The 15668-nt window shown below is 41.3% G+C and overlaps 1 protein-coding gene across 2 annotated transcripts in view; it reads right to left on the bottom strand.

Annotated features, from left to right (window-relative positions):
* Positions 1 to 342: 342 nt before the first annotated feature.
* LOC146005036 (thymidine phosphorylase-like) overlaps positions 343 to 15668 on the bottom strand; it is a 70782-nt gene continuing 55456 nt past the window's right edge. For both annotated transcript variants that reach the window (XM_083144188.1, XM_083144180.1), the window contains exons 6-9: positions 15342 to 15460; positions 13356 to 13518; positions 12313 to 12534; positions 343 to 5865 (exon numbers count right to left, since the gene is read on the bottom strand). In XM_083144188.1, the coding sequence (XP_083000314.1) occupies positions 5567 to 5865; positions 12313 to 12534; positions 13356 to 13518; positions 15342 to 15460 (803 nt within the window). In that variant the 3' untranslated portion in view covers positions 343 to 5566. The remainder of the gene's footprint in view (positions 5866 to 12312; positions 12535 to 13355; positions 13519 to 15341; positions 15461 to 15668) is intronic.

Below are 15668 nucleotides of genomic sequence, written 5' to 3'. Positions count from 1 at the left end.
TAAAACCCTTTTGCCACCACATCAAATACCAAAGAACTTTTATTAGGAATGTGTTATAATATAAATAAAACCATTTATTATATTGAGCTACAGGCAATTAACGAAAACCGGCCTCCTCGATCGCGTATAGTGGAAGCACATTGCTTGCACAGGGGATTGGATCCCACTTTAAACTGTAGGTTCAGTCCCTATTTGCCCTTCTGTGCATAAAGTGGACTTAAAGTCAACCAACCAACCAATTATTGAAAATCTCAAATAGACTACCCGCTGATCTAGATAGAGATTACCGCCAATATAAGGAAGTAAATGCGGCTTTTCTTTGAGAGCAGTATCAATGCTTGTCTGTTGTATGTAGAAACATATACAAAGTAATATAATAATACTCTACGTAATAATTATGTATAATATAACAAACAATATAATATTAACTATTTTGTATATCGGTTCAGAGTGTCAGTTCAATACCTAACATTGGACGTTCAATATGACACGACATAATATAACATTGTAAGAGTTAGTGTACTCGGTCGAACATAGCTTTTGAAGAAGGAGTGTTGAAGAGGGCGCGGAAAATGATTGGAGATGTGTGTGAAGGTGGTTGTGGGCCTCTGCGAGCCCCGAAGGGCGGTTCTGGCTCCGTAGAGCCGGAGATGGGACTTGCATGGTCTACGGAAATTGAAAAGGCTGAGATGAAGTAAGTACTTGGGCAAAATAGATGATAGAGAAGAGTAGAGGACAAATTCAAAACCAACGTTGACCCACGGGATTCGAACCCGTGACCCCTGAAATTGGAAGCAGCACCCTTACCGATTGAGCTAACAACGGTATTCTCTTGATATTCTTTGGAACTTATATTTCAATCACGTCTGACCTGCTCGTTACCTGAAAAAAAATTATCCAAATTTCTCGGAGGAGATTTGAACTCACGTCCTGTCAGATTCCAATCAGTGCTCTTACCAACCTTTTTCTTTTTTTTTAATAATAAAGGAAAGCCCCAAAGCGGCAGATTCCCTCATCACACTTCATTCACTCATATCATGTTTTACTAAAATCTCTATTTCATTTCTTTCAGGACAATCACAAACGTGCGAGCCGGGATTCGAACCCGAGAACCCTGGCGTCGTAGCGCGCTGTGCTGACCACTCTTTTTTTTATTTATTGATCCAAAAACTTATGTACATGCTTACGAAGATTACGTTTTAGTATTTTACATGTTAAGTATTACTACAGTTACAGAAGTATGATTCTACCTTGATATGTATACTACATTTTAGTATGGGAGTCATTCCACATGAAATCAACACAGCCCACAGCCTGACCATCTCCGATTTTCATGAAATTTGGGGAGTTTAAACTATGAATGGAACTTAGTAACTATGAAAATTTTTAGTTTCGTGCGTCTTGTAATTGTTAAATTATTCAAGGTCAAAGTTAGCATAAATTGGCCTTTTTGAGCCCGCTTAGCTGTACTAAATCTGCTGTTATTCCGCCCCTATTTCGCCTAGGAAGCTCAAATAAAGCTTATTGTACAGGGAATTGAACGAGCTTTCCAGTGATATATAACAAGCCTACCTTTGGATAAAAATATAATTTTTTCACGTACCTTGACTTTGACCTTGAATATCTCAAAACATGTCATCACCAAAAATCGTGAAAAAATATATTTGGTCGCTCATACCATACTCTAAAACATATCAAAGAATCATTATGGGACTGCAATAGGATCAGAAGATACAAAATAATATGTGTAACTATGTGACTGATAAAAGCGCCATTATATGAACTATGACGAGTCAAATGTCCCTTAACACAACCACAGCGCGCTGCGTCGCGTTCGTAAACTACCGGGCGCTCGAAACTGAGAATTAAAGAAAAACGCTAAAAATCGTAATTTATAAAAGTACAGATACTTTCTTCTTTATTTCACTTTCCTTTGTCCTTTAACACACGACTTACACACCCAGAGAAATCGCCACTGATGTACAGCGATATCCTTATAAAACAAAAACCTCCTTGGTATACGTTGGATATCGATGGGAGCTTATAATGGAATGTTACGTGATAGTGTAAGGATTAGTTCTTGGGTCGCCTTCTCGTGCTGTGAGAATGTTGTGTCAAGGTCGGTCTGTACAAAAAATGCTCTTGCCTGTGTGGTCACGTGGATTAGTCCCAAACCACCTGTCTTCGCTGATAAGTTGAGCTCGCTCATTGCTACCCGGAAGATCGTATCTTGCCACAGAAACGTGCCAACAGCTTTTTTGACCTTGGCTACGTGCTGTGTTTTGAATGGCAAGATTTTCGCAACATACCAAAGTTTAGATATGGCGAAAACATTAATGAACCGTACTCGTGATTTTAAACTCAAAGAGCGCATCTTGTTCGCTCTGATGACGTGGATTGCTCTCTCGCAAGTGAGCTTGCTATTTGCTTCGGTCGTGTCTTCGATATTTGTATGAAAGTAAATGCCCAAAACTTTTAATTTCGGGGCTACGGGGATCTCCTTACATTTTTTGAGTGGATTCTCATCACCAAGGGGCATCAGGAATGACTTTCGGCCAGTGACGTGCGGTGACGTCGACACTTGGGGTAGCAATCAGTGACGTGCTCAAAAAGGGGGTGGGTTGGTGTAGCTTATACCCCTCCCCCTTTAGAAAAAAGTAAAAATTTCTAAAAATAGAACGTCAACAACAGGAAAAGATTGCAAAATGATGAATGAGTACTAAAAAAAAGTACACGAAACCCCCACCCCCATTTGAAAATAAAAAAAAATTGGTTTGACTACTAAGCCAGAGATCCTGGGTTCGAATCTCGGCTTGGCCATGGGTATTCTATGAGTGTGTCCCTTCATCAATTGTATTGTATCAACTTCGCGATTAGCCAAAAGTGGCGGAAAAGCGAAGTGAAATAAAGCAAATCAAGCAACCAATTAATGATTTGTGTTTCTCACATTTGATTAATTGCGAAGATGATACGATAAATTAATGAAGGGACAAACAGAAAGGACACCCATGCCCAGGTCGGGGTCCAAACCCGGAACTCCTGGTGTCAGCCCCACGGTTGGCTGATTTGGTGTTTTAAGTCCACTTTATGCACAGAAACAAAACAGGTAACAAAACACACTTTTTTGTAGTTTCTTCAATAATATTCATTTGGCTTCTTGAGTCCTGAGATATATATTTTTCATTTCAAATTATTTCATTATTCACTGCAGAGTACAACACAGGAACAAGAATCCACGCTCATCACGGGCTCGAATTCCGGCCTGGATTGTTCGAGGTTCCTTCATTAATTTCATCACATCATCCTCATTTTCGCGATAACCAAATGTGGCAGAAAAGCGAAGTAAAATAAACCAAACCAACAACAATATGAATGTGCGATCTCTTGCCCAAATAAATACACCCGTTGGAGGCCAAAAGATTAGTATATTAAAAAAAAAACACTACTGAAACGAGAGCGAGAGAGAGCCTGAGCAAATATTTGTAATTTAATCATTATTATATTCCATATTTGAAAAACAAAACAAACAAAAAATAAAGAAAGCATAACATTATTGTCTGCACATAACGCGTTCCCATTTCATAAATAATAATATTACATCCCATATTATACATACTACATATTGTACAACGTGCATAGGCGCCGACTCCATGGGGCTTGGGTGGGGGGCTCAAGCCCCCCAATGTTAACGATGTGGGTGCAGAGCCCCCAAAATAATTAAGCTTAAAAGGATTATTTTGCTTCTCTTGTAAAGTTTACTCTGAATTGTGCCACATAAACTTAACTTTAAATACTCATTTGAAATGTTATAGACCATCAACTTTGGGGGGCTGAGACCGCTAAACCATCAACTTTGGGGGGGGGGGGGCTATGACCAGAGACAGCAAAACTTATTACTATATACTAAGTATACAATTATGAGTATTGTTAACATTTTACTAAAAAGAGTTTCAAAAGAAGATGTGCATGAACTAGGAGAGTGGATGGGACGTTCGGACTACAAATGGCTCTCACATGACATTCAGAACGAGATAATTGATATATTGGAGAGATCTGTTTTGCGATCCGTGGTAGCAGATATTAAAAGTCGGGAATATTTTGCTATTATGGTTGACGAAACTTGTGACATATCCATCCGTGAACAATTGACATTTTGCATTTGAACTGTAAATAAAAAATTTAATATTTTTGAGGAATTCATGGGCTTTTACGAGATTCCGAACACTGAGGCCAAAACTTAAAAAAGGGAAGGAGTGAGTCATTCATTATTTTTTTTCCAGTGATCAGAGCCCCCCCCCCCCAATAATTTTGACAAGTCGGCGCCCCTGACAACGTGTAAAAGGTTGTGTAAATACAAAGAACATAAGTACTGCAGAAAATTTTCCCTTGAGTTCTTAGAGGATTTACAATGAAATCGAATGGAAACTAATCCCCTATCTGTCCTATAGGAGATAGACTGGGTGACCTGAAAGCACGGGCTTTCAACCATTGCAGCGGGGTCGAGGGGGCAAGGGAGTTAGAGGCAGAAATCTTCCCATTTCCTCCGTAAACCCGTTTCTACCTGGAACTGCTAAGGCGGAAGAAGAGCAAGCTAGGCCAGTTTTCCCCTCGGATCGCAACGAGGGACGAGAAGCGCGTGAAAAAGAAAGTGTTGCATATGAACTGTGACTTTAACAAGACAATAAATATTGTGATTTGAAAATAATTAAAGATGTGAGATTGATTAATCTATCTCTGCTAGACTAGCTACTCCTCAGTGCACGTCTCTGCTTTCGGCTGTTAACAACTCCGCCACAACCAACTGAGCTACGATTGAACACGAATAATCTTTAATCAGAACTTTTATTTCTATCAAGTTTGACCTGCTCGTTGCCTGATAAAAGATCCAACTTTCTCGGAGGATATTTGAACTCAAGTCCTTTCGGATACCAACTAGCGCTCTTACCAACTTTCTTTCTTTTACATTTTATTTCAAATGTTACTTTTTACATTATTGATTATATTGATATATTATACAAGCACTGGCGTACGCAGGGGGGACCGATGGGGCTACAGCACCTTAAGAAATTTTGAGAAAATAAAAATTTACAAATGAAAGCAGTAAAGAACTCGGGAAAAACCAAAGTGATAAAAAATGGTAATTACGAAATATTTTATAGTGTATCCCCCTCCCCTAGAGCGCAGCTATGTAATATTATACTTATCAATTCCTGCCCCCTCCGAAAAAATCATGCAAGACTCCATAAATTTACAGAAAATCTAAAGTATTGAGACATTGGAAGATTCTGAGATTATTACACAGAGATCCTTTGAGAATGGATCACGAATCATCCGAACTTTGATTCAATTGAAGAGCTATATGCAGAAGTGAGCGAATTAACACCAGTCTGTGGATTTATTGAACAACTGATGTGATAGTACTTGTAGAAGAGTATAGTTAAAAAAAATAGTCAATATTGTGCATTTTGATCAGAGGTTGTTTCTTCTTGTTGCACCGTAACTACGTAATTTACATGCAAGGAACGGTATGCGAGGTATTCAGGTATAAAAGACCTCATCTTCACTATCACTGCTTCACGCTTCCTTTGATGTCCATGATTTCAAGAACATGCGAATTGTGAGCGTCCTTCGGCGGTCTCTTTGCAAGTGTTATTGATGAGGACAACCTTCGAAGCACCTCTTCGTTCAAGCGATCTTGGTGGTGGACTTCAAGCCAAGGTTCACCTTCTGTTACGTGGTCCCCAAGGGTCCACAGCAAACGGAGGCCTACGCTGTGGTCTATCCTGTCCGTGCTCTTCTGGCGTCCTCCTCCAAGACTATTTGAAACCATCCCAAGCTCCAGGGCGTCGATGTCTTCTATGTACCCTGAAACAAAAACAACTGGTATGACACACGTTGACAAACAATTTTGGATAAGCCAAATGTAATAGGTTAAGTCCACTTTATGCTCGGATAGGCTTATCAGGGCTGGATCTATATTGAAATCCGATCTGCTGTGCAATTTACTCATATCTCCACCGAGAATCGAACCCGTCTCCCTTGAACAAGAGCAACAGTGTTAACCACTGCACTTTCAGTGAGGTCTAAGCCAAATGTGAATTTGGTATGGAAATGCTTAAGTTGCATTGATATCTAAAAACAGGCTAAATAAAAATGACAACCTCCATATTTAAAGGTTGACAAAGGTTAATCAGAATTTGCTTTACAAACAAAACATGGACTAGGAAAGATCTGAAGGTGGCAGTGGCAAATAACTGTGACAGTCAGATTTATGGTCGACCTGCCTCATTATTATTATTATTCTAATCCATAGCGGTGAAAAATATGTTTAATCAAGGTATTCAGTGTTTTTATTTGTATGTATATATATTTGATCTGCCAAGCCAACGGGAAAAAGAAAGGGAGTCGCGAGTCTGACGGGCGAGCACCAGAAAGGTCACGTTTTTCGTCTGAAACTTAGGAAATTCGACCTTCACGACAACCATTTAAATATCTCTGGTTCCAGCGGCCGAACGGAAGTGAAACTTTTACCAGCGCAGCAACATGTATGCAAGGACGGATGTGTGGAGATTCGTCGCAATCAAGCAAGAATTACGGATGCCAGATCGAATTGGTTATAATCGATCAGTTTATGGGCACAGATTGCAGTTGAGCTGTGGGCGCCGGGCAGACGGCGGCCTAATCCAAACGTACCATACCCGAAGCACGGCCCTGTCCAGGCTGGGAGACAATGGAGCGAAGTGGAATGACCTCTCCGGAAGCGTCCCTTCAACGACCGCCAAGCGTCCTTTTTCGAAATCCGGATAAAACGAAGGACCTGCCATTTTCGACACACAGTTTACCGCGATTCTTGTAGCGAGAGCACCTCCGTGCTACATCTCCGTATACCGTGGACTTAGTTTTGTTTCGCGAACATCAGTGTGTGATAGGCAGTAAGTCGATACGAGTGTGCTTACCTCAATCGCTGGAGGAACGAGACTGTGTTTCCGTTATAATCTTACGCAGTTTATAGTTTTTGTGAAACAAGGAACATCAAAAATCATGGCCGGTTAAAAAGGAAAGAGAGGACAGGGGTCGCCCTCGATTCGCCCCGATGATAGACGAGACACCACGACTAATGCCTACATCATGCTGAAAACCCGAGCTACGCCGCCTGATGCCTACCAGCCGCCACAGAGAGGGAGAGAGATGTCGAACGCTGCCATGTCGATGTCCTGGCGCTTGAGATCGTCCGACGGTGATGGAGAAGACGCCGACGACCCATGAATAACCGGCTACCGCCCAGATGCGACGTCTGAATCACGCCTGACCACGGAGATGCTCACCGACCCCGAGAGGAAGAGACGCCGAGGCCCTTGACGTCCCCGAGCGACGCCGACGACCCATCGTCACTGATCCGCCGAGGAACAAGATGCATGAACGCTCTTCACCTCCTCGTCGTCGCGACCGAGGAAGAATAGGAAAACCTTTCGTGTGCATTCTAAGTGATTTCAATCACCTGCGAGGACACCAGGATGCGCCGTGGAACCAGAGAGATGGTAACGTATTCATCTGTATGAATGTCAACACGTACCGGCTCGATTGATATTTAGAGAATGCCCTAGAAATTCGTCGATGTTTTTGAAAACGCCCACGCAACTCGACGTTTCGTATCTGACTCTCGTTGCGCTTAATTTTGTATTTAATTGTCTCGGGTCAATTTTACTCATTTCTTGTGATTTTTTTAATGTTCTTAAGTTCACTGTTGTTTGTGTTCCTTATTTTATTTGATTGAAGTGCGTACTGCTAGGGTAAAGCGCCGCCCGCTTAATTGTTTTATCTATTTGAGGTTTGTTCAGTTTAATATGTGTCAGCGCTGTGTCGCTGCTAGCTACGTCAGGTCGCGTATGTGATTATGGTTAAAGTATTTGCTTGGTAACATTAATTGCTCGTCGCGGCGAAGTGTTGAACTCCCGCCCGCTAGAGAGTATATGTTTGGGTCACTCAACGGAGGTTATTGATATGTTTAGGACCACGTGAGGTCAAGTAAAAGGAAAAACGTCCGCCCACGTGAGCGTAATTGCCGTTGAGATGCTTTGTTTATTCTGGACAAATAAGGTATTATCACCGCACCGACCTATTATTAAACGTAAACTTAAGTAAGGGCTGGCTAGTGATTTGAAGTAGCACTGGAGCAAATTCACAAATGACCTGATTAGACAAAAGTCAAGGTAAAAGTAAATGCGAATGCAATAATTAGGGCTCGTCGTCAAAAACCTGTACATTTTATGTATTATTTTTGTTGATGACCCCGTAGATCTGTGAAACGCCCTCCCTTGCCCGGGAAAACAAATGCTACCACTACCTAGATAGAGGCGGCAAAATCTCCCTCGGACAAGCGAAATAGCGTTACGGTCCAGGTTAAGTTCGTGTGTAGGAACCGGTGACCGACAGTGCATAGTGATAAGCCATATCGAATAAAAACAAAGACATATGTACTTTCAAATAACCACCTCTTTACCTGTAGCCGGGAAGCGGCTAGCTGCATACCTGAAAATCACGGGTAGCGACATGTGTACGAAATGATATAGCCCAAAATTAACATGAAAATAAAAAGTATATTCTATTCATAATCAACAAAAATCAATTTACTACATCTCCCCCTCTTTCACTCTCACTTTCACTCACAGAATCAATCCTCACGGGGTCATCGACACAAAGAATGATACATGACATGTACAGGTGTTATGACGATAAGCCCTAATTATTGCATTCTCAATTAATTTTACCTTACTTTTTGTCTAATCAGGTCATTTGTGATTTTTCTCCAGTGCTACTCAAATCCTAGCCAGCCCTTACTTAAGTTCACCCTTTTTTTAAAAAGAAACTAGTCGGCGCGGTAACAATACATTATTTGACCAGCATAAACAAAGGCGTCTCAACGGCAATTACATTCACGTGGGCGGACGTTTTCCTTTTACAAGACCTCACGTGGTTCAAACATAACAAATAACCTCCGTTGAGTGACGCAAACATATACTCTCTAGCAGGCGGGACTTAAACACTTCGCCGCGACGAGCAATTCATATTACCAGGCAAATACTTTTAACAAATAATCACACATGCGGCCTGACATAGCTAGCAGCGACACCGCACTAACACATAAAAATGAACAAACCTCAAGTAGATTAAACAATTAAGTGGGCGGCGCTTCACTCTAATGGTACGCACTTTAAACAAATACAAAGGAGCACAAACAACAATGAATTTAAGATCATTAAAAAAAATATCACAAGGAATAAGAAAAATTGACCTGAGACGAATAGATTACAAGTGACAAGCGCGACGGGAGTTTGATATGAAGTTTCGAGTTGAGTGGGCGTTTTCAAAAATGTTGACGAATTTCAAGGGCGTTCTCTAAATCAATCGGGCCGTCACGTGCTGACAATCACACAGATGAATACATTACCATCTCTCAGCTTCCGAGGTGCATCCTGGCGTCGTTATGGGCGATTGAAAAACACATAGTATTCACGCGAAAGGTTTCCTTGGTCGCGACGATGAAGATGCGAAAAGTGTTCATACTTCTGGTTCCTCGGTTTCTCTTCCCCTCGGGATCGGTGAACATCTCCGTGGTCTGGGCGTCGGGACGTCAACGTGGCGGCTGGTAGGCATCATCGGCGTATCAATAGGGCGGCGTTCGACGTCTCTCTCTCTCTCCATGGCGGCGGTTAGGCATCATCGGCGTGGCTCGTCGTTCCTCTCTCTCTCCGTGGCGGCTGGTAGACATCATCGGCGTAGTCTCTTCTGACATCGGGCGAATCGACGGTAACGCCCTCACCTCTCTTCTTCCTCTAGCCCGCCATAGTTTCCGGTGTTCCTTGTTTCTCAAAAATTATAAACGGCGTAAGGTAATCACGGAAACACGGTCTTGCTTCAACTTCTCCCAGCGGTTGAGGTAGGCGCACTCGTGTAGACTTACTGTCTATCACACACACTGGTGTTCGCAAAACACAACAAAGTTCACTGTACACGCAGAGGTAGCACGAAGGTGCTCTCGTTACAAGAATCGCGGCAAAACTGTACACGGAGAGGTAGCACGGAGCTGCTTTCGCTACAAGGATCGCGGTAAGACTGTGTGTCGAAAAACCATGTCCTTCGTTTTATTTGGATTTTGAAAAAAGACGCTAGGCGTTCGTTGAAGGGACGCTTCCGAAGAGGTCATTCCACTTTGCTCTATTGTCTCCCAACTTGGACGGGCCGTGCTCGAAGTTGAGTTTCTGCGGATTAAGCTTCCGCCTGGCCGTCGCCCATAGCTCAATTGCAACCGGTGTCCACAAACTGATCAATTACAACCGATTTGATCTGGCGTCCGTAATTGTTGCTTGATCGCGACGAAACTCCACACATCCGTCCTTGCACACATGCCGCTGCGCTGGTATAAGTTTCACATGAATCTGACCGCTGGAAACCGAGATATTTAAATGTTTGTCACTACGGTCGAATTTCCTAAGCTTTATACGCATAACGTGACCCTTCAGGTGCTCACCCTTAAGACACGCGAACGTCTCGTTCCTCCCGTCGGCTTGGCAAAAATCAAATATGTATTCTTACAAATTAAAACACTCAACACTTTGAATCAACACATCTTTTTACCGCTACAGACATGAATAATAATAATAATAATAATGACGGTAAATCTGACTGTCACAGATCGAATCTGTGAGAGAATGTGTGTGAATGCAAGAGGGGGACCTGTACTAAATTGATTTTTTTGCTATGAATTTAATATACTTTTTATTTTTTATGTTAATTTGGGCAATATCATTTCATACGTATGTCGCTACCCGTGATTTTCAGGTATGCAGCTAGCCGCTTCCCGTCTACAGGTAAAGGTGTGGTAATTGAAAGTATATGTTTTTTTGTTTTTTTTGTTATATGGCTAATCGCTATGCACTGTTGGTCACCGTCCCTATACACGAACTCAACTTGGACCGTTAAGCACTTTCACTTGTCCGAGGGAGATTTTGCCGCCTCTATCTAGGTAGTGGTAGCTTTTGTTTTCCCGGGCGAGGGAGGGCGTTTACATAACTGTTGAAATATATTTGCTTGGATACAATAAACATGACAGCAAAGTTTTTGTCGAACAGTAATAGGAACAAAAGCATATAAAATCAGTAAACTGGAAAATATTACATGAAAAAATGCAATTTCTTTCAGCAGGTTCTTATGCATAACCATTAAATTGACAACTAACATATGTCAAGCATAGGCAGATGAAAGGCTGAGAAAAAATCACAGAAGATAAAGTGTTGCCTAATAGCAAGAAATGCATAACCTTTTACATACTAGGTGCTCTGATCAAAACTTGCGATATATTTTTAGAGTATTTCTGTAATCGCCACAATGTTCACAAGCTACCAACCTTTCCTTATCGGGATCTTTGCAGCACTTCATCATATTCATGGCACTATTTCTATTTTGCGATTCATCAGGTTCATCACCACAATTGATAGATCTAGCTGTAAGACTTGTTTTAGATCTCAGATTATAAGGATTACTCAATGCGTACATTATAGAAATTTATGTACAAACTAGATTCACGAGATCAATGGTGTAAGTGAACACTTAGGCAAAACACATCACTCAAGGTCGTGCTGATAACGTTCCACAATACTGGACCACCAATTATACTGTGACGTTCACTAGTCAATCATTTGCATATTTCGAATTATAACGCAAAGTTGAAGGTACAACTTCTATGGGTCTAAGTACTAGTAAAATAACTTAGCAATATGCAGTTACTATTATCTATTTCCAATTCCATGACATCCATTGCTACATAGTGACTATTGATTCTCGTTGCTACAACAACGTTAGAATTCCAAAAATTACCTAATTTATACAGCGTATAGCGCAATAAATAACATAAAGCATAATTGACGTTGTACAAAGTAGTTATTATACATTTTTTAACTGTTATTTGAAAGTGACTTGTATAATATGAAATTAATAATTTCAATAAACATATAATTATATTGTGCGGATTCACAGGACCGTCGCAAGTTAGGCCTGCGTCGTCTAAGGAGAGCTGGGGACGAACGCCCTAGTTAAGACCTCTGCCCTAATAACTACCAAAATACAAGAATAACTTAACAATTAAGACACAAATATGGATTTTTCATGTACTTTTTTAAATGTGACTCTTCCTCCTCCATCGACACACTCGCTTTTTGCGACCTCACTAACGATGCAATCGGCAGCCGGAAGCTACGATGACGTTACGGGTTAGCATTTGTTCAACAACCATAGAGGAAAACATACAGTGGTTACCTGTTGACGGAGATGTTACGTAGCTGACACTGGGAGCCTGAGGGAGAACTTGCTTCGGATCTCCTCTGCATAATTCTTTGGCAGCTTGAGGATCCACTCCTTGGCACGCGAGCATCCTCTCGAAGTGGTCTAAGGCGCTTCCCGAATTCAGAGCACCAATGACGAGAGCTTTGCCTTCTTTCTCGTTTCTTGCTTTGCCAGTCATTTCCAGGAGGACGCCACCTGTTGGCAGAAAAGCGACATAAATTTCTACGCAGAGATAGCACCCTATATAGATAGATACCCTTTGGGATCTCGAATATGCACATGGAGCCAGCCTGTAGTCAGTCAAGGCAGTTGGCCATGCACCGAACAACCCCCCAAAATTCTCCAACACCTCCTCAAAAATTTTCATAAAGACCTAATTTACGTTTAATCTAGGCTCTAATTTTACTCTTACAACGCTCCTAGATGGGAAATCCTTGAAAAACTACAGAAGTGCAGAACATGGAGGTACACCGCCCTGGGCCCTGAGGCAAAGGGGGTGCCAAACTAGCAAAAAGAGAATAGCTGGAAAAAGAGTACACGCCTAAGAGCTCCCTGAAAATATTGCAACCTTGTTGAATTAATATTTTTTTCGGCTTGGAAAGAAATAGATTTGGTAACTCACATCACGTTTAGAATACGTATTACTAAAAATAAACGTTATTGTATGTAATTTCTTCAGTGGCGTGCCCAAGGGGGGTTAGTGGTCATTATCCCCCCCCCCCCCCCCGGTTCAGTTTCCTAAAAACAGAACGTCAATGGCAGGAAAAGATTGCAAAATGAGACAGGTTACTGACAAAAGTATACGTAATCATCTCCTTTTGAAAATACTGGGCACGCTACTGAATTTCTTCATAATCATGTAATTTACAATTTTGCCTTATTGATGAATATAGATACCGTCTTTTTGGCAATTCCGCAGTACGGCTCTGGAATAAAATCACACGTGTCAGCAATCTAGCTGGCGACAAATTCCTAGTCAGATAATGTACTGTAGTGGATTTAACAGTGATACCTACCGAGAACTCCGATCAAGTCTACCAAGTCGCCGGGCCCTTTGCCTTTCATGCATTCTATGGACTCCTCCACTTCAAGGGCATTCCCGATCGTTCGACCAATGGGAGTGTCCATCTTGGAAATCACAGCCTTGGTCTTTAGGCCAAGACCGTGAGCTACACGGATCTAGAAGGCGAGAAAATTTGTTTCAAAAGCATCGCAAAGTATCCAACTACAGTCTAATGCAAAGATGTGTGAACGTAAATTGTTCATTATGCAATTCCATCCCATTTTACTTTACATCCTACGAGTTTACACTGTACACTTTAGGAGAAAAAGAGTTTCACTCTATAAAAGAGATACGACATCAATTACGAGCAATATGTAGCCTCAGTTTGCTGCACTATTTGACTCTATCTGCACTCGCGCATCTAGTTGGTTACGCGGTGCAACACCGACTCGTCCAGTTCGTTGATTTGGTGTCAAGAAGTGTATTTAGTGTCTGCACCGTTTGCACAACGTTCTGGAGCGGTCTAATATGTAGCGTATGGTCACGTGGTGCGTGCTAACCTAATCAAATGACCGTTTAAAGCAGCAGACAGGCATTTGTTGAATCTTCTGAACATGAACACCGCTATTCGTCTACTTGGTTGAACCTCATTTCCTTGCACCAGCCTGACATCAAGATACACCTGCACTACACTCACCTCAGTGCTAAAAAGTGCACCGAACTAGACGGGACTTACGCGACGTACCGAGCCACGAGGTGAAAAAATGTAGCTATATTTCTCGTCCAGAGCGACCCGGGCGACATGCGTAGAATGCGAACGCACCCACGCAGAAATAAATTGATCCCTTGCACAGACAGACAAAAAGAGGAAAATGTAAACTCCCGCTCTGCATTTGTGTAGAACAAAAAGTAAAAAAATATGCATTTCAGTTATTGGAATCCTGGCTGACAGGTCCGCTGAGCACGTGATTTCGATTCGTGATCTCCCACCTCTTGCCGTTGGATTTACCTTTGTGATGTTCCACTTGCTCTGTTTTCCCACTGCCCTTTGCATGACAGGCTTATAGGGGAATGTAGGATGTGCCACGGATTGAATTCTTCTTGTTCACTCCCATGCCAGGTTCAGTATTTTGAATGATGTATGATCATAAGATGACAATTTTCAGCTCACGCAGCACCGAAAAGGCTTGTCAAGTGGATGAATGGAGAGTCTTTCTACAACCACCCATCTTTCCGGACTTTCCAAATGACCTAGATAAGTTGGAATAACTCCGAAAATATGGGTCTTACTCGATAAACGTTTTTTCATGAACTTCTGCATTAAAAAAAATAAAGTACAAACTATTGGCTACAAAATACAATAATCCTGTCGCCTTGTAACCAAGGGCCTCGATACCTAGTGAAGGCACAAAGTGGTCCGGATCCCAATTTAAACTCAAAGTCCAGTCCCGATTAGCCTATTTATGCATAAAGTGGACTTAAAAAAAACAGTAATGCTGAAATTGCCAAGGACATAATCTTCAGACACATGCATTTAACGTACATGAAAAGGATATATCTTGAAATTTCTTGAGGGAGGAACATGGTAATAAAAAGACACGCTGTTAATTTTTTGAAATCTTTATGAAGAAGAATATGAATATCGACAAACATTTTATTTTCCATGTAAAGAGCATTTATATGCTTGAGTTATTCACACATCAATCAAAAGGAAATCGTGTGCATGTATAATATGGACGAATATTGTTTAATGAATATAAATATTTATAATATAATTTATAACATATAACTTAATTAAAAACTATTTTTTCTGGGATAACTTTATCATATTTTCACCCTCGTGGCATAAATTTAATCAAAGCGGAGTAAAACTTGCGATGATACGTTTTAAAATTAGTTTTATATAACTGTACAAACCTCTCGAGCAAGAAAAATTCTGAACACTATTATGTTCTGCGTATTTTACAAACAAGCATAGCTAAGCGAGACATATACTTACAAGTGACTGAGCATAGACGTGGGCTTCGTTAATTGATTTAGCAACTGAAGCCCTCCCCATCTTCACATCCATGACGAGGGCCGATATTCCCTCGGCAGCCTTCTTTGAAATTATTGATCCTGGAAAGAGCCAAGCAGGAAAAATAAAATCTATGAATACAAGCTCAAGTTCGACTCTCAAGTTCTGAATGGCATTATGAAGTGTTCCGAAAGAGCTAACTAGGTTTTAGAGTCATTCATTTTCAAAATGACTTGAACGTTTCGGCTCTCGTGAGTTTATTGACTGTACTAAATGAGTTTTTGTAACTGTGGAGAAGGGCGAACTTCA

This window comes from Lepisma saccharinum, chromosome 1, assembly GCF_977018435.1.
Source record: "Lepisma saccharinum chromosome 1, izLepSacc3.1, whole genome shotgun sequence".
NCBI classification, from domain to species: domain Eukaryota; kingdom Metazoa; phylum Arthropoda; class Insecta; order Zygentoma; family Lepismatidae; genus Lepisma; species Lepisma saccharinum.
This window is presented reverse-complemented; position numbering and strand designations above follow the sequence as displayed.